A 26,514-nucleotide genomic window follows, 5' to 3' on the forward strand; every position below is an offset into this window, starting at 1 on the left:
GAGTCAATGAACACTACATTTGGATTTACCTGACTTTCTCACAAAATGGAAAGGCCACATATAAAGTCATAGTGACCGGATGTTACATAGATCTGCAGACTCACCTTATACTTTTCACAGGGGATAAGGGATATTTATGTGCCTAAGGGCTTTTCCTAGTTTAGCTTTGAAATTTCCCCTGAAGATGGGAAAATCAATCTTAGATAAGTATTTCTTTAACCTCAACCCTTACTTTTCCTAGCACCTCCCAAATAAAATCCACAGCTTTAGGTCTTTTCTTGTGAGCTTCTGATGGAGACAAGAAGAGACATTTCAATTATTCTAAATCTGCAGGAAAGCTGAGTAAAGTACAGTAGACATGGAACTTTAGAGCATGAATTGTCTTGCAAATGGCAAAACTGGAATTGAGCTTATAGTTTTGAGACTGCTTATATTAATGAACTATGAAATATTAAAATTCTCTTTAATTTATGTTACATTGTAAACACATATAGCTAAAGTGGTGAGTTAAAAAGAGATCACAGACTTGCCATCTTACACTAAAATACAGGAGATGTGGTTTGACTAGAGGCAATATGGTGGAGTGAATAGACCCCTAAAAGAAAACCTACCTTCAAATTTCTATTTCTGGCAGTTACTGTATAGCCTTGGGCAAATCAGGTAAGCTGATGGTATGTATCAACTATACTGCCTAGATTTTACCTTCTTAGTCATGGTTGAATTCAGACATATTAAATTATAAGTTATATTTAATAACTAAATTGATGCTCCCCCATGTGTATGTGTGTGTGTGTGTGTTTGTGTGTGTGTGTGTATAATGGCAAAATAATTTTATTTTTGTGTTTTCCCAAGTTCATGGACTGCATCCTTTTCTTTTTTCCTTTTAAAATCACATCCATTATTTGTCCATGTAGGAGGTACAGATTGGCTCCATGCCAGAAATTTTTTTATTACGTATGTAAAGTGTATGTTATAATGTTTACAAACTTTAAAACACTATAAAATAAGTTCCCATATTATTGTCCTCACCTTCCCCATCCTCCCTTTCCTTATCAGACATTTTCTCCAGGATTAGACAACCCTTTCAAACACTCATGGGGACAAACATCAGTGATCTAAATATTTATATCCAAAGAAAAATCATTAATAATTTGATGGCAATTTGAGAAGCAGTATTTAGTGGATTGATCTAAGGAATTTTTATTAGATTGGAGTTGTTTAGCATTCTTGACACTTAGATAATAAAGACAAAATTGTCATAATTATCAAAATTCACATATGATGAGAAACAGGGAGGAATATCTATCAATCTGGATGGCCTGAGCTGGGATCCAAAAATCTCTAATAGCTAAAATATTAAACTAGATGTTGGTATTAAAGCTTGAAAGGGTATTAGCATAACATTCTCATTTTACTGACAAAAAATTTAGGTCAGAGAGATCACATAAACCTAGGTCCAAAGACATCAGTGGGGAGAAGGCAGTCAGGAAGACCTGGGTTTGAGTCATGTCCCTGATATATGCTAGCTGGATGGCCTTGGGTAGGACATTTACTTTTCAGGGCCAACATACTCTCCAAGACAATAAATCAAAGAAAAGTTGCTCATATGAATTAAGTTTTCCCACTTTCCCTCCATTTATCAATGAAATCACAAGTCCTACCTAAAAACATGTAATGCCTTCTGCTTGTATTCAAAAATTCAACTTCATAATGTCAATAAAGAGAGGGTTTCTTGGCTAAAGACCAGTTTAAATGAAAAAGATTTAAGAATTTTAAGGGATTACAAGCTCAATATGTATACATAGTATAATGTGAAAGAAAAAAATCACAAACTCAAAGAAAGCTAATGGAATCTTTGCATTTATTAAGAAAGACATGGGTTTGAAAAGAAGGGAAGGGGTTAGATCCTTTTTATTCTATTGGTCAGACTCAATCTAAAGCTGTAAACTCAGTTGTGGGTTCCATAATTTAGGAATCACATCAATAGGCTGTTGAGATTCCTTAGAGAAGTGATTGGGATGGTGAAAGACATTAAATTTATGACTTATGGCATTGGCTAAAATACCTGAAAATGTCTAACCTGCATAATAGAGTAAGTCAAGGAAAGAGTACTTTTTGAGTACTGGAAGGACTGTCACATGGAAAAGGGGTTAAATTTGTTTGTGCCAAAAGGTACATTGAGAAACTATAATTGGAAAGACATATTTGGGTAATATATGAAGAAAAAATAATAGCTATTTTTAAAAAGTGGATTTATGATATTTAGTGATGGTCTCTGAAGTTTCTTCAAACTAAGATTTTGTGATTCTGTGATTCTTCACAATTCTTCCCAACCCCAATTATTTTTTAATTTTTAAGTGATTTTTAAACACTATCATTCATCTCTTTAGGTCCCCAAAAGAAATATGTGCCAATGAAGAATGAAGCTTAATAATGAGAGCTCTTTCACTGGGTTCATTTTATTAGGCTTCTCTGATCGACCACAACTGGAGCTTCTCCTCTTTATACTTCTTCCAATTTTCTACCTCTTCACTATAGTGGGAAACACAACCATCATCTTGCTGTCTCAGGTGGATCCCAGGCTCCACACCCCCATGTATTTCTTTCTCTCCAACCTCAGTTTCCTAGACCTCTGCTACACTACCAGCATTGTCCCTCAACTTCTGGTGAACCTATGGGGACCAGATAAGTCTATTTCCTATGCAGGTTGTGCCTCCCAGCTCTACATTTCCTTAGCTTTAGGGTCTACAGAGTGCATCCTCCTGGGAATGATGGCATATGACCGCTATGCTGCCGTTTGCCGGCCACTCCACTACATGATCATCATGCATCCTCGGCTTTGTAGCCAGATGGCAGCCATCTCTTGGCTCAGTGGTTTTTCCAATTCCCTGATACAGACCTCCCTGACTCTCCATGTGCCCCTCTGTGGAAAGAACAGGATAGATCATTTCTTATGTGAAGTTCCTCCACTCCTCAAGCTGGCTTGTGTTGACACAACCATCAATGAAGCTGAGCTCTTTGTTGTTAGTGTCCTTTTCCTTTTGGTGCCCATATCATTCATCTTGGTATCCTATGGACGTATTGTCTGGACAGTTTTACATATGAAGTCAGAATCAGGACAGAGGAAAGTATTTTGGACTTGTGGATCCCATCTTGTGGTTGTCTCCCTCTTCTATGGTACGGCTATCTATGCCTACCTGCAGCCTACTAACAGTTATTCCCAGGACCAGGGCAAATTCATATCACTGTTCTATACTGTTATCACACCAATGATTAACCCCCTTATCTATACACTGAGAAACAAGGATGTGAAAGGGGCAATAAAGAAGGCTCTACATATGGAATCATGACTAGATGAGGAGAAGCAGGAAATAATGGTTTGGAAATAGAATTGTTAAAACAAATGAATTCTCCAGAAGCAGCCTAATATTTCCTATCACCCTCAGAAGAGAACCTTTTTCAATAGCTTTATATTTCTAATTTTTATTTTAAATTGAATTATTAGTCTATTATAATATATTAGAATTTATTTAATTTATTTTTTGTATGTTGAAATTTAGGTTGTAGTCAGTATATATGTGTGTTTATGTATTTAGGTTGTAGACAGTGCATATATGTGTGCATGCATAAAATATATAAAAGCATATACATATATAATATAAAAATATACAATATCATGAAATCTCTTTAGTGTTATTTATTTTGATAATGTTTGGGGGGTTTCTTTTCAAGAATGTAATTATTATTTCAAAGGGTAGAATTGTTTCTTGCAACTTTAACTCTTAGATTGGTATTCATAAAATATTTTGTTTACAACTCCTGAAGCAATGAATAAATATACATGGTTTTGCCTCAACTCTGCCAGTATTAAATTCCATTTTCCTTTATTTTTCCCAGCTTGTTTGGCATGATGTTTGTATTATTGTAAAAATTGCTTTCTCTTTAATTCTGAGTAAGGTTGAATATTCTCTGTGGTGATTAACACTTTCCTTTTTTAAAAAATTGTTCATATTATTTGACTATATATGTAAATACGTGTGTAAATATTCAGATTGATTGGTGTGCTGATTGTATTATTTCATTAATTGACATCTCTTTTAATTTTAGTGAGGTTGAATATTTTCTCTAGTGATGAACAGTTTTGTTTCTGCTTTAGAAATTGTTCATATTATTTTACTACATATGTATATGTGTGTACAAATAATTCATACCTACATATACATAGACAAATACCTATTATGGATTGGAAGATTTTTTGTGAATTTTCAAATAAATAAAGCCATTTTCCTTTATTTTTATTTAGAAATATTTTATTGATATCATTTATCATCCATTAGATTAATTTCCATCCATTGAGGCATGTCATTCTTTCAAATGAAGTAGCCTCTCTAAATACTAAATCTTTGAAAGTTATGCCCTCATTAATGTACCTAGTTTCCATTATAGAATACGCAACCCTCTCCTCCATGGAAATATTTTTTAGTGTGATTCTTTCTCATTAACTGAATGGAGATTTCCCTTTTTCTTTCCTTATGTCTCTTAACTCTTCCTTTGGCACTGCCTAATTGACTGTAGACACTCATCATTTCTAGAGACTACATATTAGCTGCCCTTCATTATTTACCATTGAATTGATACACTGATACATAGAACTTTTCTTCATTTTTATCTCTTTTCTCCTTTTATGCAACCTCTCCTTCTGTAATTTCATTCCATAGTAAGCTGATTCATTTGTAGATTATGTGCTGTGAGATTTAGGATATAATGTTTTAGGACTATTCCTCTAACATTAACTCTATTGGATTTTGGATTTCCATTTTCATCCTCATCTCCTTGGGTACTCTTAGAAAGAAATTTCTTTTTTTTTTTAATTTAATTTTATTGATTAATTAAGAAAATGTATCCATGGTTACATGATTCATATTATTTCCTTCCTCCCCTCCCACACCCCTCCCATAGCCAATGCACAATTCTACTGGGTTTTACATGTGTCATTGAGCAAGACCTATTTCTATTTTGCTATTTCCACTAGGGTGATCATTTAGTCTGTGTCCTCAATCATATCCCCACAGTCCCATGTGGTCAAGCAGTTGTTTTTCTTCTGTGTTTCTGCTCCCACAGTTCTTTCTCTGGATGTGGATAGCGTTCTTTCTCATAGGTCCCTCAGAAATGTTTTGGATCATTGCATTGCTGCTGGTAGAGAAGTCTGTTACAAATGATTGTGCCATAGTGTATCCATCTCTGTGTATAAGGTATTCCTGGTTCTGTTCCAGGAACAAATTTCTTAATGGCATTCTTGTTATTTTGTTCTTTTTTTAAACCTCTTAAGCATCTTTCTCTTATTTTTTTTCCTGCCACCTTTTTCCCTACTGAATTATTGCATATTCATCTTTTTTTCATTCCTATTTAGACTGGGCTTTCCAAAATATGTCACCTTGGTTTGAATCTTAGGAACTTTTGCTTTTAAGAACACATTTCATTATTTCTTTATTAAATTATACTCTTATTTTGTTCTCTGAGTAAATTTATTCAATGTCCTAGAAGAAGCTTTGATTATGTGAACAATGTAAAATGTACAAAATAAGTCAATTTTCTAATACATTACTACAACATATATGACTACCTACATTACTTCTAATAGGTAAATGAATAGATGAAGGATGAGTATAGCTGTCTTTGCTATTGTGATATTTTCAATAATTAGATTCTGACCAAGCCAAGGTTAATAATGTGGAAATATACACAGAAAATGAAATATGAATTGCTTATCTGAATAGCTGAAAGAAAAACATGAAGGATAAGAGATTAGATCATTTAAAAATGCACACTTTTATAAACAAGTTCTTCGTAGCAACAACAGTATTCAAAAAAATACATAGTACTAGGTTTTTCCTCTGATAGTAAAGACTGAGAGTAATTCAGTAATAAATAAATGCAGAAGTAGAGATGATCTATATTATAGAACATCCCACTCTCACGTAGCCATTAAAACATAAAAAAATCATTTCAAAATAACACAAGGTTATTAAAATGCCTAAGACTGAGGCATGCACTTCCAACACTGCAACTCCACATAGATAATCTATCCAATTTATCATGCTGTCATGAACATGGACAGTACATAATCTATCTATCTATCTATCTATCTATCTATCTATCTATCTATCTATCTATCTATCTATCTATCTACTTTTCTCATAAAGGAGGACTGTGTTGATTAATGGTGGAAATAAAAAATCTACAGAGTTTCTATAAGAAATGGCTCATTCATTCTTATATCATTTACAATATCAAACTTATTAAATCTAGTTTAAAAGAAAAGCTCTACAATATAGTTCAGGATGAATGAAGTAAATACCCCTATTGTCTTCATCATCTGGACTGATAAAATAGTAAAATTATCCTCAAAATTTGGAACACTCACATAAAGAAGCTTTTGCCAGTGTGATGAACAAAAAGCAAATATTTCTCTTGAAACCATTTTAGGACTGAAAAAATGTCATGGGCAATATTTATTTTATTCTTAACACTAGGATGTTTGGAAAGCTTGAATTATAAATAAAAGACAAGCCCAATCTATATCCCAAACCTTCTTCTTCTTAGTAGAGGTTCATATTAAACATATAAAAAAAGATAAATAAACTTAGCAGTGCTCTGCAGCATGTCACAAGAGGTTAATGTCCATTCTAGGTAAAACTTTCAAAATGATCAACTGAAATAATCCAGAGCTCAAACTGAATTTTGTAGATTTTTGAAGTCATTCAGCAGTTTATAAATAATAGTTATGTATAATGTCAAAGAGAAGTATAAATTATTTACACATGTGAAATTCCCTAGGAAATGTGCCCAAGAATCATTAATCCTTGTGTTTTATAAAATTTGGAAGGAATGAATAATTATTTCACTAGAGTGGATCACTACTTTTTTTTTTTAATAATTTTTATTTTTTAGAAAAGTTATCATGGTTACATGATTCATGTTCTTACTTTCCCCTTCACCCCCTGACCTCCTCCCCCCACCCCCATAGCTGATGCGCATTTCCCCTGGTTTTAACATGTGTCATTGATCAAGACTTATTTCCAAATTGTTGATAGTTGCATTGGTGTGGTAGTTTCGAGTCTACATCCCCAATCATGTCTGCCTCAATCCGTGTGTTCAAGCAGTTGCTTTTCTTCTGTGTTTCCACTCCTGTAGTTCTTCCTCTGAATGGGTAGTGTTCTTTTCCATAAGTCCCTCAGAATTGTTATGGATCGTTCGCATTCCTGCTAGTACAGAAGTACATTACATTCTATTTTACCACAGTGTATTGGTCTCTGTGTACAATGTTCTTCTGGCTCTGCTCCTTTCACTCTGCATCAATTCCTGGATGGCTTTCCAGTTCACATGGAATTCCTCCAGTTTATTATTCCTTTTAGCGCAATAATATTACATCAACACAGTTTGTTCAGCCATTCCCCAATAGAAGGGCATTCTCTTGTTTTCCAGTTTTTTGCCACCACAAAAACTGCAGCTATAAATATTTTCGTACAAGTCTGTTTATCTATGATCTCTTTGGGGGACAGACCCAACAATGGTATGGCTGGATCAAAGGGCAGGCAATCTTTTATAGCCCTTTCAGCAAGGGTCAGCAACCTTTTTGGCCATGAGAGACATAAACTCCACACATTTTTAAAAATGTAATTTCATGAGAGCTGTACAGTGCTCACATTTCACACTCTTGTAACAGCACCTGAAAAAATTGACTTTATGGCTCCTGCAGAAAGAGCCATATCTGGCCCTCAAAAGAGCCAGATATGGCTCAAAAGCCATACATTGCTGACCCCTGCCTTTGAGCATAGTCCCAAATTGCCATCCAGAATGGTTGGATCAGTTCATAATTCCACCAGCAATGCATCAATGTCCCAATTTGGCCACATCCCCTCTAACATTCATTACTCTCCCCTACACTCATTTTAGCCAATCTGCTAGGTTTGAGGTGATACCTCAGCATTGTTTTGATTTGCATTTCTCTAATTACATTTAGAGATTTAGAGATTTAGAGCACTTTCTCATGTGCTTATTGATAGTTTTGATTTCTTTATCTGAAAATTGCCTATTCATGTTCCTTGCCCATTTATCGATTGGGGAATGGCTTGATTTTTTATACAATTGATTTAACTCCTTGTATATTTGAGTAATTAGACCACTGTAAGAGTTTTTTGTTATAAAGATTTTTTCCCAATTTGTTGTTTCCCTTCTGATTTTGGTTGCATTGTTTTTGTTTGTACAAAAGCTTTTTAATTTAGTATAATCAACCATCCCAATTCACATTCAGAGTTATAATTGTCAGTTGTATATTCCCCAACATTTTGGTATCCTCTCTTATTTCTACCCCTTCTTCTTAGGCTATTTCCTTTTAAACCAGTGATTTGTTTTAAACCAGTAACCCTTGTCCCCTCCCTTGATTTACTATCCTTTCTACCCCCTCCCTTGTTATTCCCCTCTTTTTATTTTTAAGGCCTAATGAATTCCTTCTCCCTTCTCCTCCCCTCCCTTTTTTGACCTCCCCACTTCTCTGCTCCCCTTGGTTTATCCCTTTCTGACTTTCTCAGTAGTGTTAGATAGAGTTCTATATCTCAATGGATATAGCTACTCTTCCCTCTCAGGGATAATTCCACTGAGAGTGAGGTTTAAATATTACCTCTTAATGCTCTCTTCCTCTCCTTCTCATAATATTATTCATCCCCTCCCCTTCCCATGTTCTCTTTGTGTGGCATAGAATATCTATTTTTCTTATTCATTCAAGTTTCTCTTGGTGTCCTCTACTATTCACCCCCCTCTTTCCCACCTACCCCCTTATCATCTTAGACCATTTACTACTCCAACCTCTCCCTATGAATAATTCTTCTAATTACTATAATAGTGGATACTATAATAGTGAATAGAGTTCACTACAGAGAATTATACTTAACATTTCTCCATATAGGAATACAAATAATTAGATCTTATTGAAGCCCCTAAAGAGGCAATTTTAAAAATAAGAGTTTTCTTTCTTTCCCCTCTGTTTCTTATTTACCTTTTTCATATTTCTCTTGTTTTTTTGTTTTTTTTTTTTGGTTGGGCATCGAACTTTCCATTTAGTCCTTGTCTTTTCTGTGCAAATACTTGGAGATCTTCTATCTTCTTGAATGCCCATACTTTCCCCTAGAAGTATATAGTCAGTTTTGATTGATAGGTGATCCTTGGTTATAGACCCAGTTCTCTTGCCTTTCTGATATCATATTCTAAGCCTTGTGGTCTTGTAGTGTGGAGACTGCCAGATCCTGTGTGATCCTGATTGGTGCTCCTTGATATCTGAATTGTCTTTTTCTGGCTTCTTTTAAAATTTTTTCTTTTACTTGGAAGCTCTTGAATTTTGCTATTATATTCCTGGGGGTTGTCTTTTCTGGGTTATGTGTAGAGGGTGATCTATGGATCCTTTCAATGTCTATATTGCCCTCTTGCTGTAGAACTTCAGGGCAATTTTGCTGAATAATTTCTTTTAGTAGGGTGTCCAAATTTCTATTAATTTCTGCTTTTTCAGGAAGACCAATGGTTCTCAGATTATCTCTTCTAGACCTGTGTTCTTGATCTGTCAATCTCTCAGTGAGATATTTCCTGTTTCCTTCTATTTTATCAGTCTTTTGACTTTGCTTTATGTGTTCTTATTGTCTGGAGAGATCATTGTCTTCTACTTGCCCAATGCTTGTCTTTAGAGACTGTTTTTCTGCTATAACCTTTTGATTTTCCTTTTTTGATTTGGTCTATCCTGTTTTCCAGCTGTTTGATTTTGGTCTCCAATTTGCTTATTAATTCTTTTGATTTAGGGGCATCTTTTTCTAATTGCCCAATTCTAGTCTTTAGAGACTGATTTTTGGCTATAATCTTTTGTTTTCCTTTTGAATCTGGTCTGTTTGGTTCTTCAAGGCTTCCAGCTGGTCATTTCTGGTCTTCAATTTGCTTATCAATTCATTTGATTTCTTAGCCTCACTTTCTAATTGTGAAATTCTGCTTTTTAAACTATTATTTTCTTTCCAGTTCTCTACCACCTTTCTCATAATCTCAGATTTGAACTCTTCAATAGCTTGTGACCTGTTTTCATTATTTTGGGAAGGTTTGGATATGTTTACTTGTTTGTTCTCCTCTGCTGTTTGCTCTGTTGTCTGGATTTTTTCTGTGTAAAAGTTGTTGAGTATTAAAGATTTCTTCTTGATCTTTCTCTTGTGGGGTTCTTGTCTCTGGCTTGCCATTGTTAGCCCAGTGCCCTCTCAGCTTTATCCTCAAGCCCAGGGTCTGTCTGCACTCTTTGGGCTCCTGAGGTCTGAGGTCTAGTGTAATAAGAGAATTTTAAGATGTAATAAGGGCTTTCTGCAGGATGTAATATGAGGCTGAAGCTAGGGGGTAATAACTGGTAGGAACAGGGAATAAGGCAAGGCAAGGGACCCAAGGCTGGAGGTAATCAAGGGATTAGACTAGGTAGTAGGGAAAGTAAGGCAATATAGTGGATGAGGCAGGTATAATGATGAAGGTTATTAGTTGTGGTGGTAGGAGAAATAAGGGAATGTCTGAGTTCAGGGAGTATAACACTGAGATAACAAGGGTTGCAAGGGAGTGAATGAATTAATCTAAGGCAGGCAAATAGCAGCAGGGAAATACAGACTGGGACTTAGGTTAAAGACAAAATACCGAAGGGAAATAGATTGATCTCTTCAAGTAAAGGACACATTACAGAGCCAAGTTAGCGTCAGCCAAGACAGCTGGAAACTGACTTCAGGCTTTAGTCAATTTCACATGAAGGGACTAGTATTGAAGTTACACTTCCTCCAAAATGGATAACTCCAGAGAGTATGTTATTCCTCTCTCTCTTCCTCCCTCTCTTACTAATTAACTAATGAAGTAGCCACAAGGTCTTGTTTAAACACAAATGGGGTTTATTGTCTTCTAGGATAGATTGGCAGGGTAGAGGATTAAGGTAGCCCTAACAGCTGCTTAGAGAAACCTCAGGTGGGGGAAGGGAAGCAGGAACATGAGACTGAGAAAGGACCTGCCTTAACTCAGCTCTCAAGGTGGTTTGTAAACAATGGGGTTAGAAATACAAAGACTCAATAGATAAATTGTTGCAAGGGTATGACTAAACTATCACAGATTTGAACTAACTCTCAGATCCACTCTCCTTTTCACTCTTCTCAGACATTCAGGTAGGGGAAACGAAGTGGGAATAAGGTAGGGTAGGGAGATTCAAAGGATTTAGCTAAATTAACAAATCTCAAAGAAAACTGCAAATATAAGCCAGGTTTCAATCTAAAGAAGGAGCTCAGATGGACCCTGGTTCCCTGCACAAGTTCCCAGGACCAACTGAATTTCCCAAGATTCTAATCTCTCCTTAACTGACAGAAGAACTCTGCAAAACCTGCAAAACTGTTATGCCCCTCCTCTCTGTACCACACTAGTTGTTCTCAGGGTCAAGCCTCCTGGTGGTCCCCTTGCTTGTTCCTCTGCCTGAAGCTCCTTTAAGGGTCTCAGGGCGCTGATTCTACAGTCATGCACCCCTCTGCACTGGGTCCCTACCCAGGGTCTGCACCTGTGCTCAGAATCTGCATCTACAGCTGTGACTGCGCCTGCTCTCAGAGTCTGTGTTCAAAGTTCAAGCATTCTTTAGCCTCTTGGAGTCTTAAGTCTTACTGCTCTCAGGAGCAGGCCCTGGTGATCCCAGGTAGCTGCCAAGGACTTAATGGGTGCCCCAAACTTGCTCTAACTCTTGTGTGCTGGCTTTGGCCCTTCAATGCTGCGCCCTGTTGTGGGCTCCCTTTGTTCATCTGGATTTGTTTTTATGTCCCCTTCAGGAGTCCTATATGTGTGGGTTAGGAGAGGTCAAGCAGCTGCTTTTTACTCTGCTGCCATCTTAACCTGAAAGCCCAGATCACTACTTTTAACAATCACTATATACTGTACATTTTCAATCCATGTAGTGATGCCTCCATAGAGAGATAAAAGAATATTAAGAACTTGATCATTCTTCCCAAAGACTCATTGACCTCCAGGGGGAAAAACTAGCTATGTCTCTAAGAGGATCTGTGGCCTTCCTTTTAGGAAATTCCACATAAATTACTATTTTCTAGCATAAGGTTTGAAGAGGAGAGGTTGCCACATAGACTGAATTTTCTCATCAATGACCTTGCCAGAATGGGTTTTGTATGAGTATAAAATATGGTTTATTATTGTATTATGAATCAAAGAATCATGAAATTTTAGATTTGAAAGACCTCATAACCATCTAGTCTAAATCATATCTGAAGAAAATGTCCTCTTTCTTACACCTGAAAAAGTGATTCTCTAGATTTTTGTTTGAAGATTTCTATGAGGTCCTCAGATTCCATCAACATCCAGAGCAGACTATTCCTTTCTCATGATTTTATGGGTAGAGTCAGGGGAAAAGGCCACTTCCTTTAAAAGGAAGAATAAGGAATTCTTGTTCATGAAAAGAGTAAAGAGCTATAACTAACACTGTTCTTGGTCTAAGGAAAGACACATAGGGAGAAAAATCTGACTTCAGCCAATCTTCATAAGAGTTAATATTTTTCTCTAGAGACTTTTGTGTCTTTTACAAGTCATAAAGCAGTACAATCCCAGGGTTCCTTGGGATGATGTATGGCATAGGGCATAAAAAATTGTCATTTTGTGGAGAAGCAGCATGCTATATTAGAACACACTTGCTAGAGTTCAAAGATCTAGATTCAAATCCCTCATTTAGCTGCCCTGTGACTGCATCTGGTTCACATAATTAATTTCTGTTTTTATTAAGTACAGACCACACTATATACCTTCTCTATAATACTATTGTGTACTTTAATACATTTTCTTTGTAGTTTTTTCTAGTCATAAAAGGAAATTTTTTATTTTTTCAACTTCCATCTAGTAATAGACAAATGTATTTCTAAAAATGACCTTAAAGGTTATATGATCAAATATGTCCATTTTTAAGATGAGAACTTTGAATTTTCACTAAGACTAATAACTCAAGGTCATATAGCTGCTTAAAATCACAAATCACAGTCATAATCCAACTCCCTTAACTACTATGAAAATATTGGGATATATTATTGTACAAAATATTTTGAAATCCAATATATTATCTGCAGTTCACCCCTCCCTACCCACAGCATTGTATAATGTTAAAAATGGAAATGGTTTTCCTACAAGAGGCAATATAGTGCAGTAGAATAAAAACTGCATTTAAGGCTCTAATTTCAATTCCAAACTGATATCTCCGGGTTATTATTTGTAAAACACTGGTGTAATATTCAGTGATATCAAAGGCTTTCTCTAAACATACATACAGGCAAAAATAGTACATTTTAGTTAAGGTAGGTATGATTCAGATTTTAAAGGAATTTCTAGCTTGTTTTTAGTAGTTTGAGTCTTATGCAGCAGGCCATTGGGAACCATTGAGAAATTTTGCACAGGGGAATGCTATAATCACATTTGTATGTTAGAAACATTAATCTTGTAAAGTAATTAGGATGAATGAGAGGTATGAGAGATAAAATACTTAAAGGATATTGTGATTGTGTAGATAAGAGACAATAAAAGATTACAATATGTTGGTAGGAGAGGAAATTTAAAGAAGGGTTATGTACTCGAGACAAAGGAAAAAAATCAAAATTTTCTTTCAAATTTTGATTTTTTGTATAAATCAAATCATGTTGGGGCTAACTATGGCACTCTTAGAAAGCACTGAAAGGCAGACTGTCCAGAACTAAGATGTTAGCCCCATCTTATTTTCCTGGATAGACTTCATCTAGAATGTTTTATTAATTCTAGACATTGTACTTTAGGAAGGACATTAAGCATATGGAGAGTATCTAGAGAATGGTGACCTGGTTACCACAGGCCCTTGGTAATTCAGAACTGAGTAGAACAAAACAATGAGCAAAGAGATTAAAAGGATTTTCATTCTTTAGGAAGCAAAAAATCTATTGATTCTTTTATGTCATAGATTACAGAAAGAACATTGAGAAAATACTGGGAATTTATTAATAAAGGCATGAAAGCTAATCAAAAGTGATCAATCCTTCTTCTGCCCTCCTTACAATCTTTTTTCAGGTGATTTCCTGTCTCTATAGCTCTTTCATATTTTCCTTATGAATTTGATCATTTAAAACCTTAGCATAAGATTTTAAATTTAATTGTATCAGATTCAGCTCAGTGTGAACATCTTAAATTCTTACTCTGAAAAGGATTCAGGGGTGGGGAGAGGAATAAAAGGATTGTTTACCCATAGTATATGAATTGTTAGGAAAGGTTGGATACAGTGGTTAACCCCTAAATTATAATCTGTTTTAGGGAGGTTGGAGCAAAGTATAGTGAAGATTTAAGTTCATTTTAATAAATCCAAGGAGGATTGGTAAAAAAGAGTATAGGGAAGTTTCTGTGCAAGATCTAAGGTTAGAAGTGATGCCAATGAAATAAAGGAGATTATATTCACTGTTTCAAAAACAGTGAAAATTGAAAGACACTGAAGTTAGGAGTTTTAAGTTTAAATGGGCTAAACTTATATATAGAATGTTAACGTTTCAGAATGTGCTAAAGGAAATTATCTCTAATTTTTTTATTAATTTTAGCAGTTTTATATTTTTGTAGGTGGTCAACTATTTTATTTTAATTCTCAATTTTTATTATACAGAAGTATGCATAATAATAATTATTATAACTAATATACTTTCATTGTCAATTAAACTCATGTTTTATTTCTAATAATTTGAGTTATTATTTCCTCCCACATCCCAGGTCAGGTTTTCTAAAAATTATAAAATAACTAAACAAATTTTGGTATATAAATTATGAATGTGTATGAAATTATGCATAATGTAATTAATGTATGCATATATAGACACATATAATATGTATATAAAATCTTGAACTCAATTCAAATGGAAAAAAATTGAGAGGGCAAGAGAAGGAGAATAAACACTTACATAGTGCCTACTATGTGCACTTTTTTGCTATTATCTCATTTGATCTTCACAATAACCTGAGAGTCAGACACTGTTTTTATCGCCATTTTAAAGATGAGAAAACTGAAACAAATAGAAGTTAAGCACCTTGTCTAGGACCACAAAGCTAGTAAGTATCTGTTGTCAGATTTGAATTCAGCCTTGCCTGATTACAGGAAGTCTTCTATTCATTATGACACCAGCTGACTCTAAGGCAGGGGTCTGCAACCTTTTTGGCTGTGAGAGCCATAAATGCCACATTTTATAAAATGTAATTTCATGAGAGCCGTACAATATGTTTAACACTGAATACAAGTAAATATGTGCATTTTATGTAAGAACAACACTTTTAAAGTACAATAAGTCTCTGAACTATTTTTAATAACGTTATTATGTGCTAACCAATGATGAATAAATTACATTGATGTGACTTCTGGTGCTGCATGGTTTTGCTGATTATTAATCAAAATTATTTTGATTATTAATAAAAAAAAACAAGACTTAATGGGGCACTATAGGACTGATATAACTGCACACATACATATAAAACTCCTTTACACTAAGAAAATTGCTGAAATAAAGAGAGAAAAATTCAGGGAAGAATACTTTTTCCTCTCCCTCTCCCAAGTCAGGCAACGGGAGAAGAAAAAGCTGCTGGCCTGCTGGTTAAGCCATTTGGCCACATAAATTAAGTAGGAGATCAGGAGATTACAGAAAATAACATGACTTGTGTGCGGGCATTAGTAAGTAGTGGGGAAGGAGGGTACCTTTTCATGGAAAACTGACCAGGACACATCACACACATTTCCTGGTACAGGTGTTTCAGTGCTGCCTACTCAATCATCCTGTATCAAATAAAACAACTCCTGGGGAGAAATGCTTCTCACTAATGAAGCATATGTAAAGATGTAATTTGACTATGGTTCCCCTTTAAGAGCAGGTAGAAAAGTTAAAAAAAATATCAATCCCACAAATAGGGAGTGCAGACCCCATGAATGCACTGAGATAAAGCCATGTAAATCAGAGGCAGAGGGATAGAGAATGTAGACAAAAGTGATCAATCACTATACAGAACCCCAAGATGTCAGTAACAGGCATGGAAAGAGTAAAAGGAGGGCAGAAGGAGGAACACACAGCACACCAACCAAGCCGAAATAAAGACCAGGATTTGTTTCATGAGGCAATATCAATGAGGGAGCTTCTATCTTAGAAGATAGTGGCAGTACCGAAAGGATCACGTGATGTATCATGTGATGCACGGTGTCATGGGTAAACTGTTAGTTACTATGCTGCAGATGACTTCATGGCTCCTACAGAAAGAGCCAGATATGGCTTGAGAGCCATACGTTGCCTACCCCTGCTCTAAGGTATTTAAGCACCTGTCAGAAAGCTATTTAAACTGTCATTAAGAAACTACTTTTCCTCTATCAAGAAAAATACGCGATGATGATACAAATTGAAATTGAGAGAACATTCATGACAAAACAAACTTCCTAAAAAATAAAACTTAATGACCCACCTATACTGAAGTACATAGACGAGGTACATCTCAAGTACATCTCAGAAGCAAATATGCTTTCCTGAATGTTTATATACTGAACAGAAAAAGAGAATTCCAATATATATATATATATATATATATATATATATATATTTCCCTCCTCACCTCCTTCTTTCAGCCAGCCTCAAGAGCATGGCTTTTCTCATTCAGAAGCATAGGGGGCTATTAGGAAAATGGAATAAACTTGTCTAAAGATTTTTCTCATTTACCTTCTCAGCATTACTGTTTTAACTTCTTTGTGTCCAGATCCCTGATATCTAGGTCTGCCTGGAGTGTTACGATGCTCAGAAAGTTTGTAGAATTATTTAAAAAACAAGATCAAAGCAATTCTTTCCTCTAGGCATTGTAGAGACATATTAATTAAAATGGTCTGAATCTCTGTCCCTTTATATTTATGTACCATAGATGATTTATTGCCAGCCTTTCTTTCTCTTTGTAAAGAAGGAGGCACATAACTAGGAACAATGAAAGCTCTTTTTCTATCTACCTGGCATTGCTGTTAATTAAAATATAAGGAGTCACAGCTACACCTGACTGAACTGAAGACTGTTCCACTGATCTTCCCTGCAAGTGATGTGTTTTCACCTCCCTCCATCTGCTGTCCTGTGAGAATACCTCCTCTCCAGGAAAAGAAGAAGGATGGGAATGAAGAAGACAGTCACCTCCCCAGAACCAAATGGACTAGCAAAAACCCTGTCTTTCAGGACTCCTGGGATACAGTCTTCAAGCAGTGACAGGGATGTTAATAGCGATTCTAATAGCGCTAGAATCAGCATCAATAGCCCAGACAAGGGAAGTGTTCAAGAAAGCAGCTTAAATCAGACAATTACTGGATCCATCCCTAATACCTCTCAGACTTTACAGGAGCAAACCGACCTATGCCAAGGCCCTTACTTCCACAGCAACCAGATTCTGCAGGAGACCTATTTTTATATCCTACAGCAGTGAGAATGAACTAGCAATTCTTTGCCTTTTGTTGAAGGGACACTGTAGATAGCCAAGGGGTTAAATCCCCCAAACACTTCCCTCCTCCCCTCTTGGCATTCTTGAGGGAGTCAGGAAAAGGGCAGAGCTGCATAGAAAATGCAACCTTAAGAAAGAGATACTGAGGTAAGGGAATCCCCCCCCCCCTTACTCCAAATGTCTGACTAGAAGAAAAACAACTTTTAATTCCTAGGAGGGCTAGCTAGCTTGGTTCTCTAGGTTGGATAAGGTATAGACGTTGCTTCTGGCTCTGCCAGGAGAGAAGCATGGTGGAATAAACCAGGACGGCTAAAACCTGCCTGCTCAAGTGTCTCTGTTAAATCCTTTCACTCTATTCTGCCACTGTCTCTCATGGAGACTCCTCTGGGTGACACTTGGCCCCCAATAGAACAGCACTGTGCAGATTCACTATTTCAACTTAAAATGTTTAGTTAAAAATTGCGCAAAATATGCCCATTAACCTTTCAGTCCATATTTGAAATAACCTTGTTGCAGGCATTTGTTCACTTGAGGTTTTGCTGTGTTATCGCAATTTCAGAGGGGCTCAGTAGCCATTTTTATGGGATTCTTTTCAGGATGGTGTCATGCCAGTGAAGTATGAAGGTGGGTGGAAACCTACACCTGCATATTAAGAGTTGGTATTGGGATCCATTTTACATTTGGAAACTAGTTGGAAATTTACTGTTTTGTGAAAGGTTTTCTTTTAAATCTTGGAGGATTTCAAATTTTAAAGATTTTTTTTTAATTCAGTAAATTAGTGAAGACCACTTTGCATGAAAAATATTAGTTTTCTAGACTGAAACTGGCTGCCATACTTACTCTCAGTATTCACATGTCCTAATGAAATTAATTTCCCCTCTTAAAAGGGGAAAAAAATTAGAGCAAACTTATTAGATTAGATTTATTAAGATTGAAGCATCCTCCTATAGTCTGTTTTCTCTTCCCTATGTAAAGTGTTTGCATTCCAGGGAGAATATCTTTTTTTTTACCATTTATTAATATTCATTTTTAACATGGTTACATGATTCATGCTCTTACTTTCCCCTTCACCCCCCACACTCTCCCCACCCATGGCCGATGCACATTTCCACTGGTTTTAACATGTGTCATTGATCAAGACCTACTACCAAATTGTTGTTAGTTGCACTGATGTGGTAGTTTCGAGTCTACATCCCCAATCATGTACACCTCAACACATGTGTTCAAGCAGTTGTTTTTCTTATATGTTTCCTCTTCTGCAGTTCTTCCTCTGAAGGTGGGTAGCATTCTTTACCATAAATCCCTCAGAACTGTCCTGTGTGATTGCATTGCTGCTGGTACAGAAGTCCATTACATTCAATTTTACCATAGTATATCAGTCTCTGTGTACAATGTTCTTTTGGCTCTGCTCCTTTCGCTCTGCATCAATTCCTGGAGGTCTTTCCAATTAACATGGAATTCCTCCAGTTTATTATTGCTTTGAGCACAATAGTATTCCATCACCAGCATATACCACAATTTGTTCAGCCATTCCCCAGTTGAAGGATATACCCTCATTTTCCAGTTTTTTGCCACCACAAAAAGCACAGCTATAAATATTTTTGTACAAGTCTGTTTATCTATGATCTCTTTCGGGTACAAACCCAACAATGGCATGGCTGGATCAAAGGGCAGGCAGTCTTTTATAGCCCTTTGAACATAGTTCCAAATTGCCAGCCAGAATGGTTGGATCAGTTCACAACTCCACCAGCAATGCATTAATGTCCCAATTTTACCACTTCCATTCCAGCATTCATTACTCTCCCCTTCTTTTTTTTAGCCAATCTGCTAGGTGTGAAGTGATACCTCAGAGTTGTTTTGATTTACATTTCTCTAATTATTAGAGATTTAGAACACTTTCTCATGTGCTTATTGATAGTTTTGATCTCTTTATCTGAAAATTATCTATTCATGTCTCTTGCCCATTTATCAATTGGGGAATGGCTTGATTTTTTATACAATTGATTTAACTTCTTGTATATTTGAGTAATTAGACCCATGTCAGAGTATTTTGTTATAAAGATTTTTTCCCAATTTGTTGTTTCCCTTCTGATTTTGGTTGCATTGTTTTTGTTTGTACAAAAGTTTTTTAGTTTAATATAATCAAAACCATTTAATTTGCATTTTGTAATTTTCTCTAACTCTTGCTTGGTTTTAAAATCTTTCCTTTCCCAGAGATTTGACAACTATACTATTCTGTGTTCATATCATCTACAAAGAGGGATAGCTTAGTCTCCTCGTCGCCTATTTTGATACTTTCGATTTCTTTTTCTTCTCTAATTGCTACTGCTAGTGTTTCTAGTACTATGTTGAATAATAGAGTTGAAAATGGGCATCCTTGTTTCACTCCTGATCTCATTGGGAAGGCTTCTAATTTATCCCCATTGCATATGATACTTGTTGACTGTTTATTATTTTTAGGAAAGGTCCTTCTATTTCTATACTTTTCAGTGTTTTCAATAGGAATGGATGCTGTATTTTGTCAAAGGTGTGATTTTTGTTTGTTAGATTGTTGATATGGTCAATTATGTGGATGGTTTTCCTAATGTTGAACCATCCTTGCATTCCTGGTATAAATCACACCTGATCATGGTGGATGATCTTCTTGATTACTTGCTGGAGTCTATTTAAGAATTTTGCATCTATGTTCATTAGGGAGATTGGTCTATAGTTTTCTTTCTCTGTTTTTGATCTACCTGGCTTTGAAATCAGTACCATATTTGTGTCATAAAAGGAATTTGGTAGGACTACTTCTTTTCTTATCATATCAAATAATTTGTATAGTATTGGGATTAGTTGCTCTTTGAATGTCTGATAGAATTCATTTGTGAATCCATCAGGTCCTGGTGATTTTTTCTTAGGGAGTTCTTTGATGGCTTGTTCAATTTCTTTTTCTGATATGGGATTATTTAGGTATTCTATTTCTTCTGTTGTTAATCTACGCAATTTATATATTTTTGTAAATATTCATCCATATCTCCTAGATTGTTATATTTATTGCCATACAATTGGGCAAAATAGTTTTTAATGATTGCCTTAATTTCCCCTTCATTAGAGGTGAGGTCTCCCTTTTCATCTTTGATACTGTCAATTTGGTTTTCTTCTTTCCTTTTTTTTATTAGATTGACCAGTACTTTGTCTATTTTATCTGTTTTTTCAAAATACCAGCTTCTAGTCTTATTTATTAATTCAATAGTTCTTTTACTTTTGATTTTATTAATTTCTCCCTTGATTTTTAGTATTTCTAATTTAGTTTTCATCTGGGGATTTTTAATCTGCTCACTTTCTAGTTTTTAAAGTTGCATGCCCAATTCACTAATCTCTGCCCTTCCTAATTTGTTAATATATGCACTCAAGGATATAAATTTCCCCCTGAGTACTGCCTTGGCTGCATCCCACAGAGTTTGGTAGGATGTCTCATCATTGTCATTTTCTTCAATGAAATAGTTGATTGTTTCTATGATTTCTTCTTTGCCTAGCTGGTTTTGGAGAATCATATTACTTAATTTCTAATTAGTTTTTTATTTTTCTTGGCCAGGTGCCCTTACTCATTATTATTTTTATTGCATTATGATCTGAGAAGGTTACATTCATTATTTCTGCTCTTTTGCATTTGTTTGCAATGTTTCTGTGCCCTATTACATGGTCAATCTTTATGAATGTACTATGTGCAGCTGAAAAGAAGGTGCATTCCTTTTTGCCCCTATTTATTTTTCTCCACATATCAATTAAATCTAATTTTTCTAGGACTTCATTCACCTCTCTTATCTCTTTCTTATTTATTTTTTGGTTTGATTTATCTAGATCTGAAAGATGAATATTTAGATCTCCCACTATTATGGTTTTACTATCTATTTCCTTCTTGAGCTCTGCCAGTTTCTCCTTTATGAATTTGGGTGCTATGCCACTTGATGCATACATATTGAGCAGTGTTATTTCCTCATTGTTTATACTGCCTTTAATCAGGATGTAATGACCTTTCCTGTCTTTTTTAATGATATCTATTTTTACTTTGACTTTGTCAGAAATCATAATAGCCACTCCTGCCTTCTTTTTCTCATTTGATGCCCAAAAGATTTTGCTCAAGCCCTGAACCTTAAACTTGTGTATGTCCACTCGCCACATATGTGTTTCTTGTAGACAATATATGGTAGGGTTTTGGTTTCTAATCCACTCTGCTATTTACTTCCGTTTTATGGGCGAGTTCATCCCATTCACATTCAGAGTTATAATTATCAGTTGTGCATTCGCCAACATTTTGTTATCCTCTCCTAATTCTACCTCTTCTTCTTACACTATTTCCTTTTAAACTAGTGGTTTGCTTTATGCCAGTAACCCTCATCCCCTCCCTTGATTTACTTCCCTTTCTACCCCCTCCCTTATTATTCCCCTCTTTTTATTTTTAAAGGCCTAAAGAATTCCCTCCCCCTTCTTCTTCCCTCCCTTTTTTGACCTTCCCACTCCCCTGCTCCCCTTTGTTTATCCCTTCTGACTTTCTCAGGAGGCTTAGATAGAGTTTTATATCCCAATGGATAAAGCTACTCTTCCATCTCAGTGTTAATTACACTGAGAGTAAAGTTTAAATATTACCTCTTAATGCTCTCTTCCTCTCCTTCTTATAATAGTATTCATTCCTTCCCCTTCCCGTGTCCTCTTTGTGTGTAATAGAATATCCTATTTTTCTTATTCATTCAAGTTTCTCTTGGTGTCCTCTACTATTCACCTCCCTCTTTCCCATCCCCATATCATCTTAGACCATTTGGTATTCCAACCTCTCCCTATGAATAATTCTTCTAATTACTTTAATAGTGAATACTATAATAGTGAATAGAGTTCCTTACAGAGAATTATACTTAACATTTCTCCACATAGGAATACAGATAATTGGATCATATTGAAGCCCCTAAAGAGGCAAATTTAAAAATAAGAGTTTTCTTTCTTTCCCCTCTGTTTCTTATTTAACTTTTTCATATTTCTCTTGGTTTTTTTTTGGTTGGGTATTGAACTTTCCATTTAGTCCTTGTCTTTTCTGTGCAAATACTTGGAGATCTTCTATCTTCTTGAATGCCCATACTTTCCCTTAGAAGTATATAGTCAGTTTTGATGGATAGGTGATCCTTGGTTATAGACCCAGTTCTCTTGCCTTTCTTATATCATATTCCAAGCCTTGTGGTCTTGTAGTGTGGAGACTTCCAGATCCTGTGTGATCCTGATTAGTGCTCCTTGATATCTGAATTGTCTTTTTCTGGCTTCTTTTAAAATTTTTTTCTTTTACTTGGAAGCTCTTGAATTTCACTATTATATTCCTGGGGGTTGTCTTTTCTGGGTTATGTGTAGAGGGTGATCTATGGATCCTTTCAATGTCTATATTGCCCTCTTGCTGTAGAACTTCAGGGCAATTTTGCTGAATAATTTCTTTTAGTATGGAGTCCAAATTTATATTAATTTCTGCTTTTTCAGGAAGTCCAATGATTCTCAGATTGTCTCTTCTAGACTGGTTTTCTTGGTCTGTCACTTTCTCATTGAGATATTTCATGTTTCCTTCCATTTTATCAGTCTTTTGACTTCGTTTTATTTGTTCTTGCTGTCTTGAAAGATCATTAGCTTCTAATTGTTCAATTCTAGCCTTTAGGTTTTCGGCTATAATCCTTGAATTAGGTTTTCCCAATTCCTTGAAATATAATCCTTGAAAAGGTTTTCCTTTTCAATCTGGTCATTTCTGGTGTTCAATTTGCTTATCAGTTCATTTGATTTCTGAGCCTCACTTTCCAATTGCAAAATTCTGCCTTTTAAACTGTTATGCCAAACCTTTCCAACTTTCTCGTCATCTCAGATTTGAACTCTTCAAGAGCTTGTGACCAGTTTTCATTATTTTGGGAGTGTTCGGATGTGATTGCTTGTTTGTTCTCTTCTTCTGTTTGCTCTGTTGTCTGGATTTTCTCTGGGTAAAAGTTGTCGGGTGTTAAAGATTTCTTCTTGTTGCTGTTAATCTTTCTCTTCTGGGCTTCTTGATTCTTGGTTGCCATTGTTAGCCCAGCACCTTCTCAGCTTTATCCTCACACTCAGAGTCTGTCTGTGCTCCTTAGGCTCCTGAGGTCTCAGGTCTGGTTGTTCTCAAGGTCAATCCTCCTGGTGGTCCCCCTTGCTTGATCCTCTGATGGAGGCTCCTTTACAAGTCTCAGGGTGCTGCTTCCACAGTCGTATACCCGTCTGCACTGGTTCCTCACTCAAGGTTTCAGAGCCTTCGCTTGCGCCTGCGTCTCCCTCCACCCGTGCCTGCGTTCAGTGTCAGTGCTCAAAGTCTGAGCACGTTCTTTAGCCTTTTGGGGTCTTAAATCTTGCTGCTCTCAGGAGCAGGCCCTGGACCTGCCAATGACTCAATGGGTGCCCCAAACTTGCTCTACTTCTTTTACAGTGGCCTTGGAACTGTAGGTGGTGTTTGGGGGGGAGGGCATTGCTCAGCCTGCAATTTAGTGAGAGCTGTTTCACCCCTTTATAGCATGAAAATGCACCAATTCCCCTTACCTTCCACGCTGTGCCCTGTTGTGGGGTCCCTCCATTCATCTGGATTTGTTTTTATGTCCCCTTGAGGAGTCCTGTATGTTTCGGTTAGGAGAGGTTAAGCAGCTGCTTTTTACTCTGCTGCCATCTTAACCAGGAATGGTCCAGGGAGAATATCTTTTAACCACTACCTTGATCCTCAGTTATTGCTATGATATCATTATTCCACCAAAGGCTAGATTTCAAGGTTTTCATTGGCAAATACTGCACAGTTTTGAGAGGCAAAACAACAAACAAACAAACAAAAAAGAAAACCTTTCCTTAACCCCCTTTCCCCCCCTTTTTTTTTGACTGCAGATATATTTCCATTTTTTAGTATTTCCAGATTGTGTTTTTTGGCTCTCAGGGGGATTATTGGGTCTTTTAACGTGATCTCAAAAAAATTCATTCTACTTGGATACATAAACACCAGCATGCCACAGAAGGCCAAAATTCACAGTAAGGTTTAAGACTAATCATTATCAATAGCAGTTAACCTTGGAATTGCTCACATGTTCTCTCTCATGCTCTTGTCTGCTTGATCTTTTCAGAGAAGGAGAGAAGCTGCTCTTTCTGTCCATGGGGAGAGCAGCTGGAGACAAGGTTTGCTATCTGACAGAGGAACATCTTTTTCAGCAGCAAATAAACCCATGGTAAAAGATCTGATTGAGGGAAGCCAGCCTGATGGCTGTGAAGAAGAAGTCACATTCCTTGGGTCTTTCCACTTGGGAATTCAACATCTTGCAGTGTTCCATAGAGGTTTGGTTGAAGATGATTTTCAACACCATAATCAAGAAGGGAGACCAGCAGATGACACACACAGTTCCCATGAGCAGGATGACTGTCTCGGTGGTGATCCTGACCCAATGCGTGCCTTTCGGGATCACCATGGCATTGGCCCGGTAGTGGGGCACCAGTGCTTTAATCATTGTTAGGTTGCAGATGAAGGTGACCACAAAGGCTGTGAGCTCCAAAAAGGTGAAAGTGGAGGCAAGGAAGTAGTTTCCCGGATTGTGCACTAAGTCAGTTGCGTTGGCACCATGGTCACTTGTGTTGATATAACACCATGTCCCGGGCCACTGGATGGTGTAATGGCCAACACTGGCCATTGGCAGAAGGGCAAAGGTGAGCCCAGACAGCCACGTTGTCAGCAGCACTGCCCATGGGGCTCCAGTCTTCAGGATTCAGTGTGGCACATGGATGGCCAGCATCCTCTCGACTGACATGGTGCTGGAGATGAAGAAGGTGCAAATGGCGACCATGGTCATGGTCAGGCCAAAGAAGGTGCACAGGCGGTCGGGTGGGTTGGACTGCTGCCAGGGTTGCTTGGACAAGTAGACTGTGATTACCAAGGGGCTGGTGAGCAGCTGCGCAGTGAGGTAGGTGAGTGCCAGTATTCCAATGCAGATCAGGAAGGATTTCTTGACCTTGCTCTCCTTGTGATGGTAGCTGTGGGATACCAGCAGCAAGGAGAGAATATTGCCCACTGCACCAGTGATCATCATGAGCAGCAGGAGGCCACTGATGTTAAGCCGCCCTCCTCCTCAGTGGTCCATTTGTCAGTGAGGTTGGGCCTGGGCAGCATGGCCCATTAGGACCCCCACATGCCCCGGGGCTGGTGGTTCAGGAGGCTATAGAAGAGGTAGGAGGATACAGGGGCTCCTGTGCTGCCTGTTGGCTCCTTTAGGCTGCCTTTGTGGACAGCAGTGGCTGTGGCAGGGGCAAGGGCAAACTTTGAGAAAGTAGTAGCAGCAGGAGGCTGTCTGCAGGCGCTGCTCCTACCGCCATAGTGCCAGTTGCCACCACCACCCAGACACCCCTGAAGTGAGATCTCCTCCCTGTACTTCTGTGTGGCCACCACAACTGCAGCTAGGTTGAGGAGCTTGCTTTGCCTAATTGCCCAAGCAAAAGTGTAAACAACAATGATTTGAACTCACTGTGCTATTCCTAAGGTTCATTCTCAGTTCCACCTTCTACTCAAGCTTCTTTTTCCACCTCAGTGTCTCTTAGAACAAGCCAAGAGATTACATTATGATTCCAAGAACTTTAAATCTAAGCATACAATTTCTTCATGTTAAAGAGAAACCATCAGTTAATCAAACAAAAAGAACAAAAAAGATGATTTCTAAAAGTAAAGATGAAATAAGCAGAATTGAACACAAATTCATTATTTTAACTAAAATAAAAAAACTTTTAGAAAAGAATAAAAAAGTAACAAGTCCTGATAATCAATTTTAAATTTTAAAATGCACGAAAAAGAAATGAAAAGTATGAACTAAAATGAACAAAAGTAAAAACAAGAAAGGGAACAAATCACAACAAAATAAAAGAAAATAAAAAATACATCAAAAGTGATTTTACATAATTAAAAAGGCAAAAATTCAAATGAAACAAAGGACT

At 36.7% G+C, this 26,514-nt stretch overlaps 1 protein-coding gene and 1 pseudogene across 1 annotated transcript; one reads left to right on the forward strand and one right to left on the reverse strand.

Annotated features, from left to right (window-relative positions):
* Positions 1-2,420: 2,420 nt before the first annotated feature.
* LOC123244929 (putative olfactory receptor 2B8) lies at positions 2,421-10,499 on the forward strand (the record flags this gene model as incomplete). Its single annotated transcript, XM_044673590.1, has 2 exons — positions 2,421-3,336; positions 10,492-10,499. Coding segments are annotated over exons 1-2 (924 nt in total), but the record flags the coding sequence as incomplete, so codon positions are not given.
* A 14,097-nt stretch (positions 10,500-24,596) lies between these two features.
* On the reverse strand, positions 24,597-25,720 carry LOC123244902 (annotated as a pseudogene).
* Positions 25,721-26,514: the final 794 nt, after the last annotated feature.

This window comes from Gracilinanus agilis, chromosome 4 (genome assembly GCF_016433145.1).
Source record: "Gracilinanus agilis isolate LMUSP501 chromosome 4, AgileGrace, whole genome shotgun sequence".
Lineage (NCBI taxonomy): Eukaryota > Metazoa > Chordata > Mammalia > Didelphimorphia > Didelphidae > Gracilinanus > Gracilinanus agilis.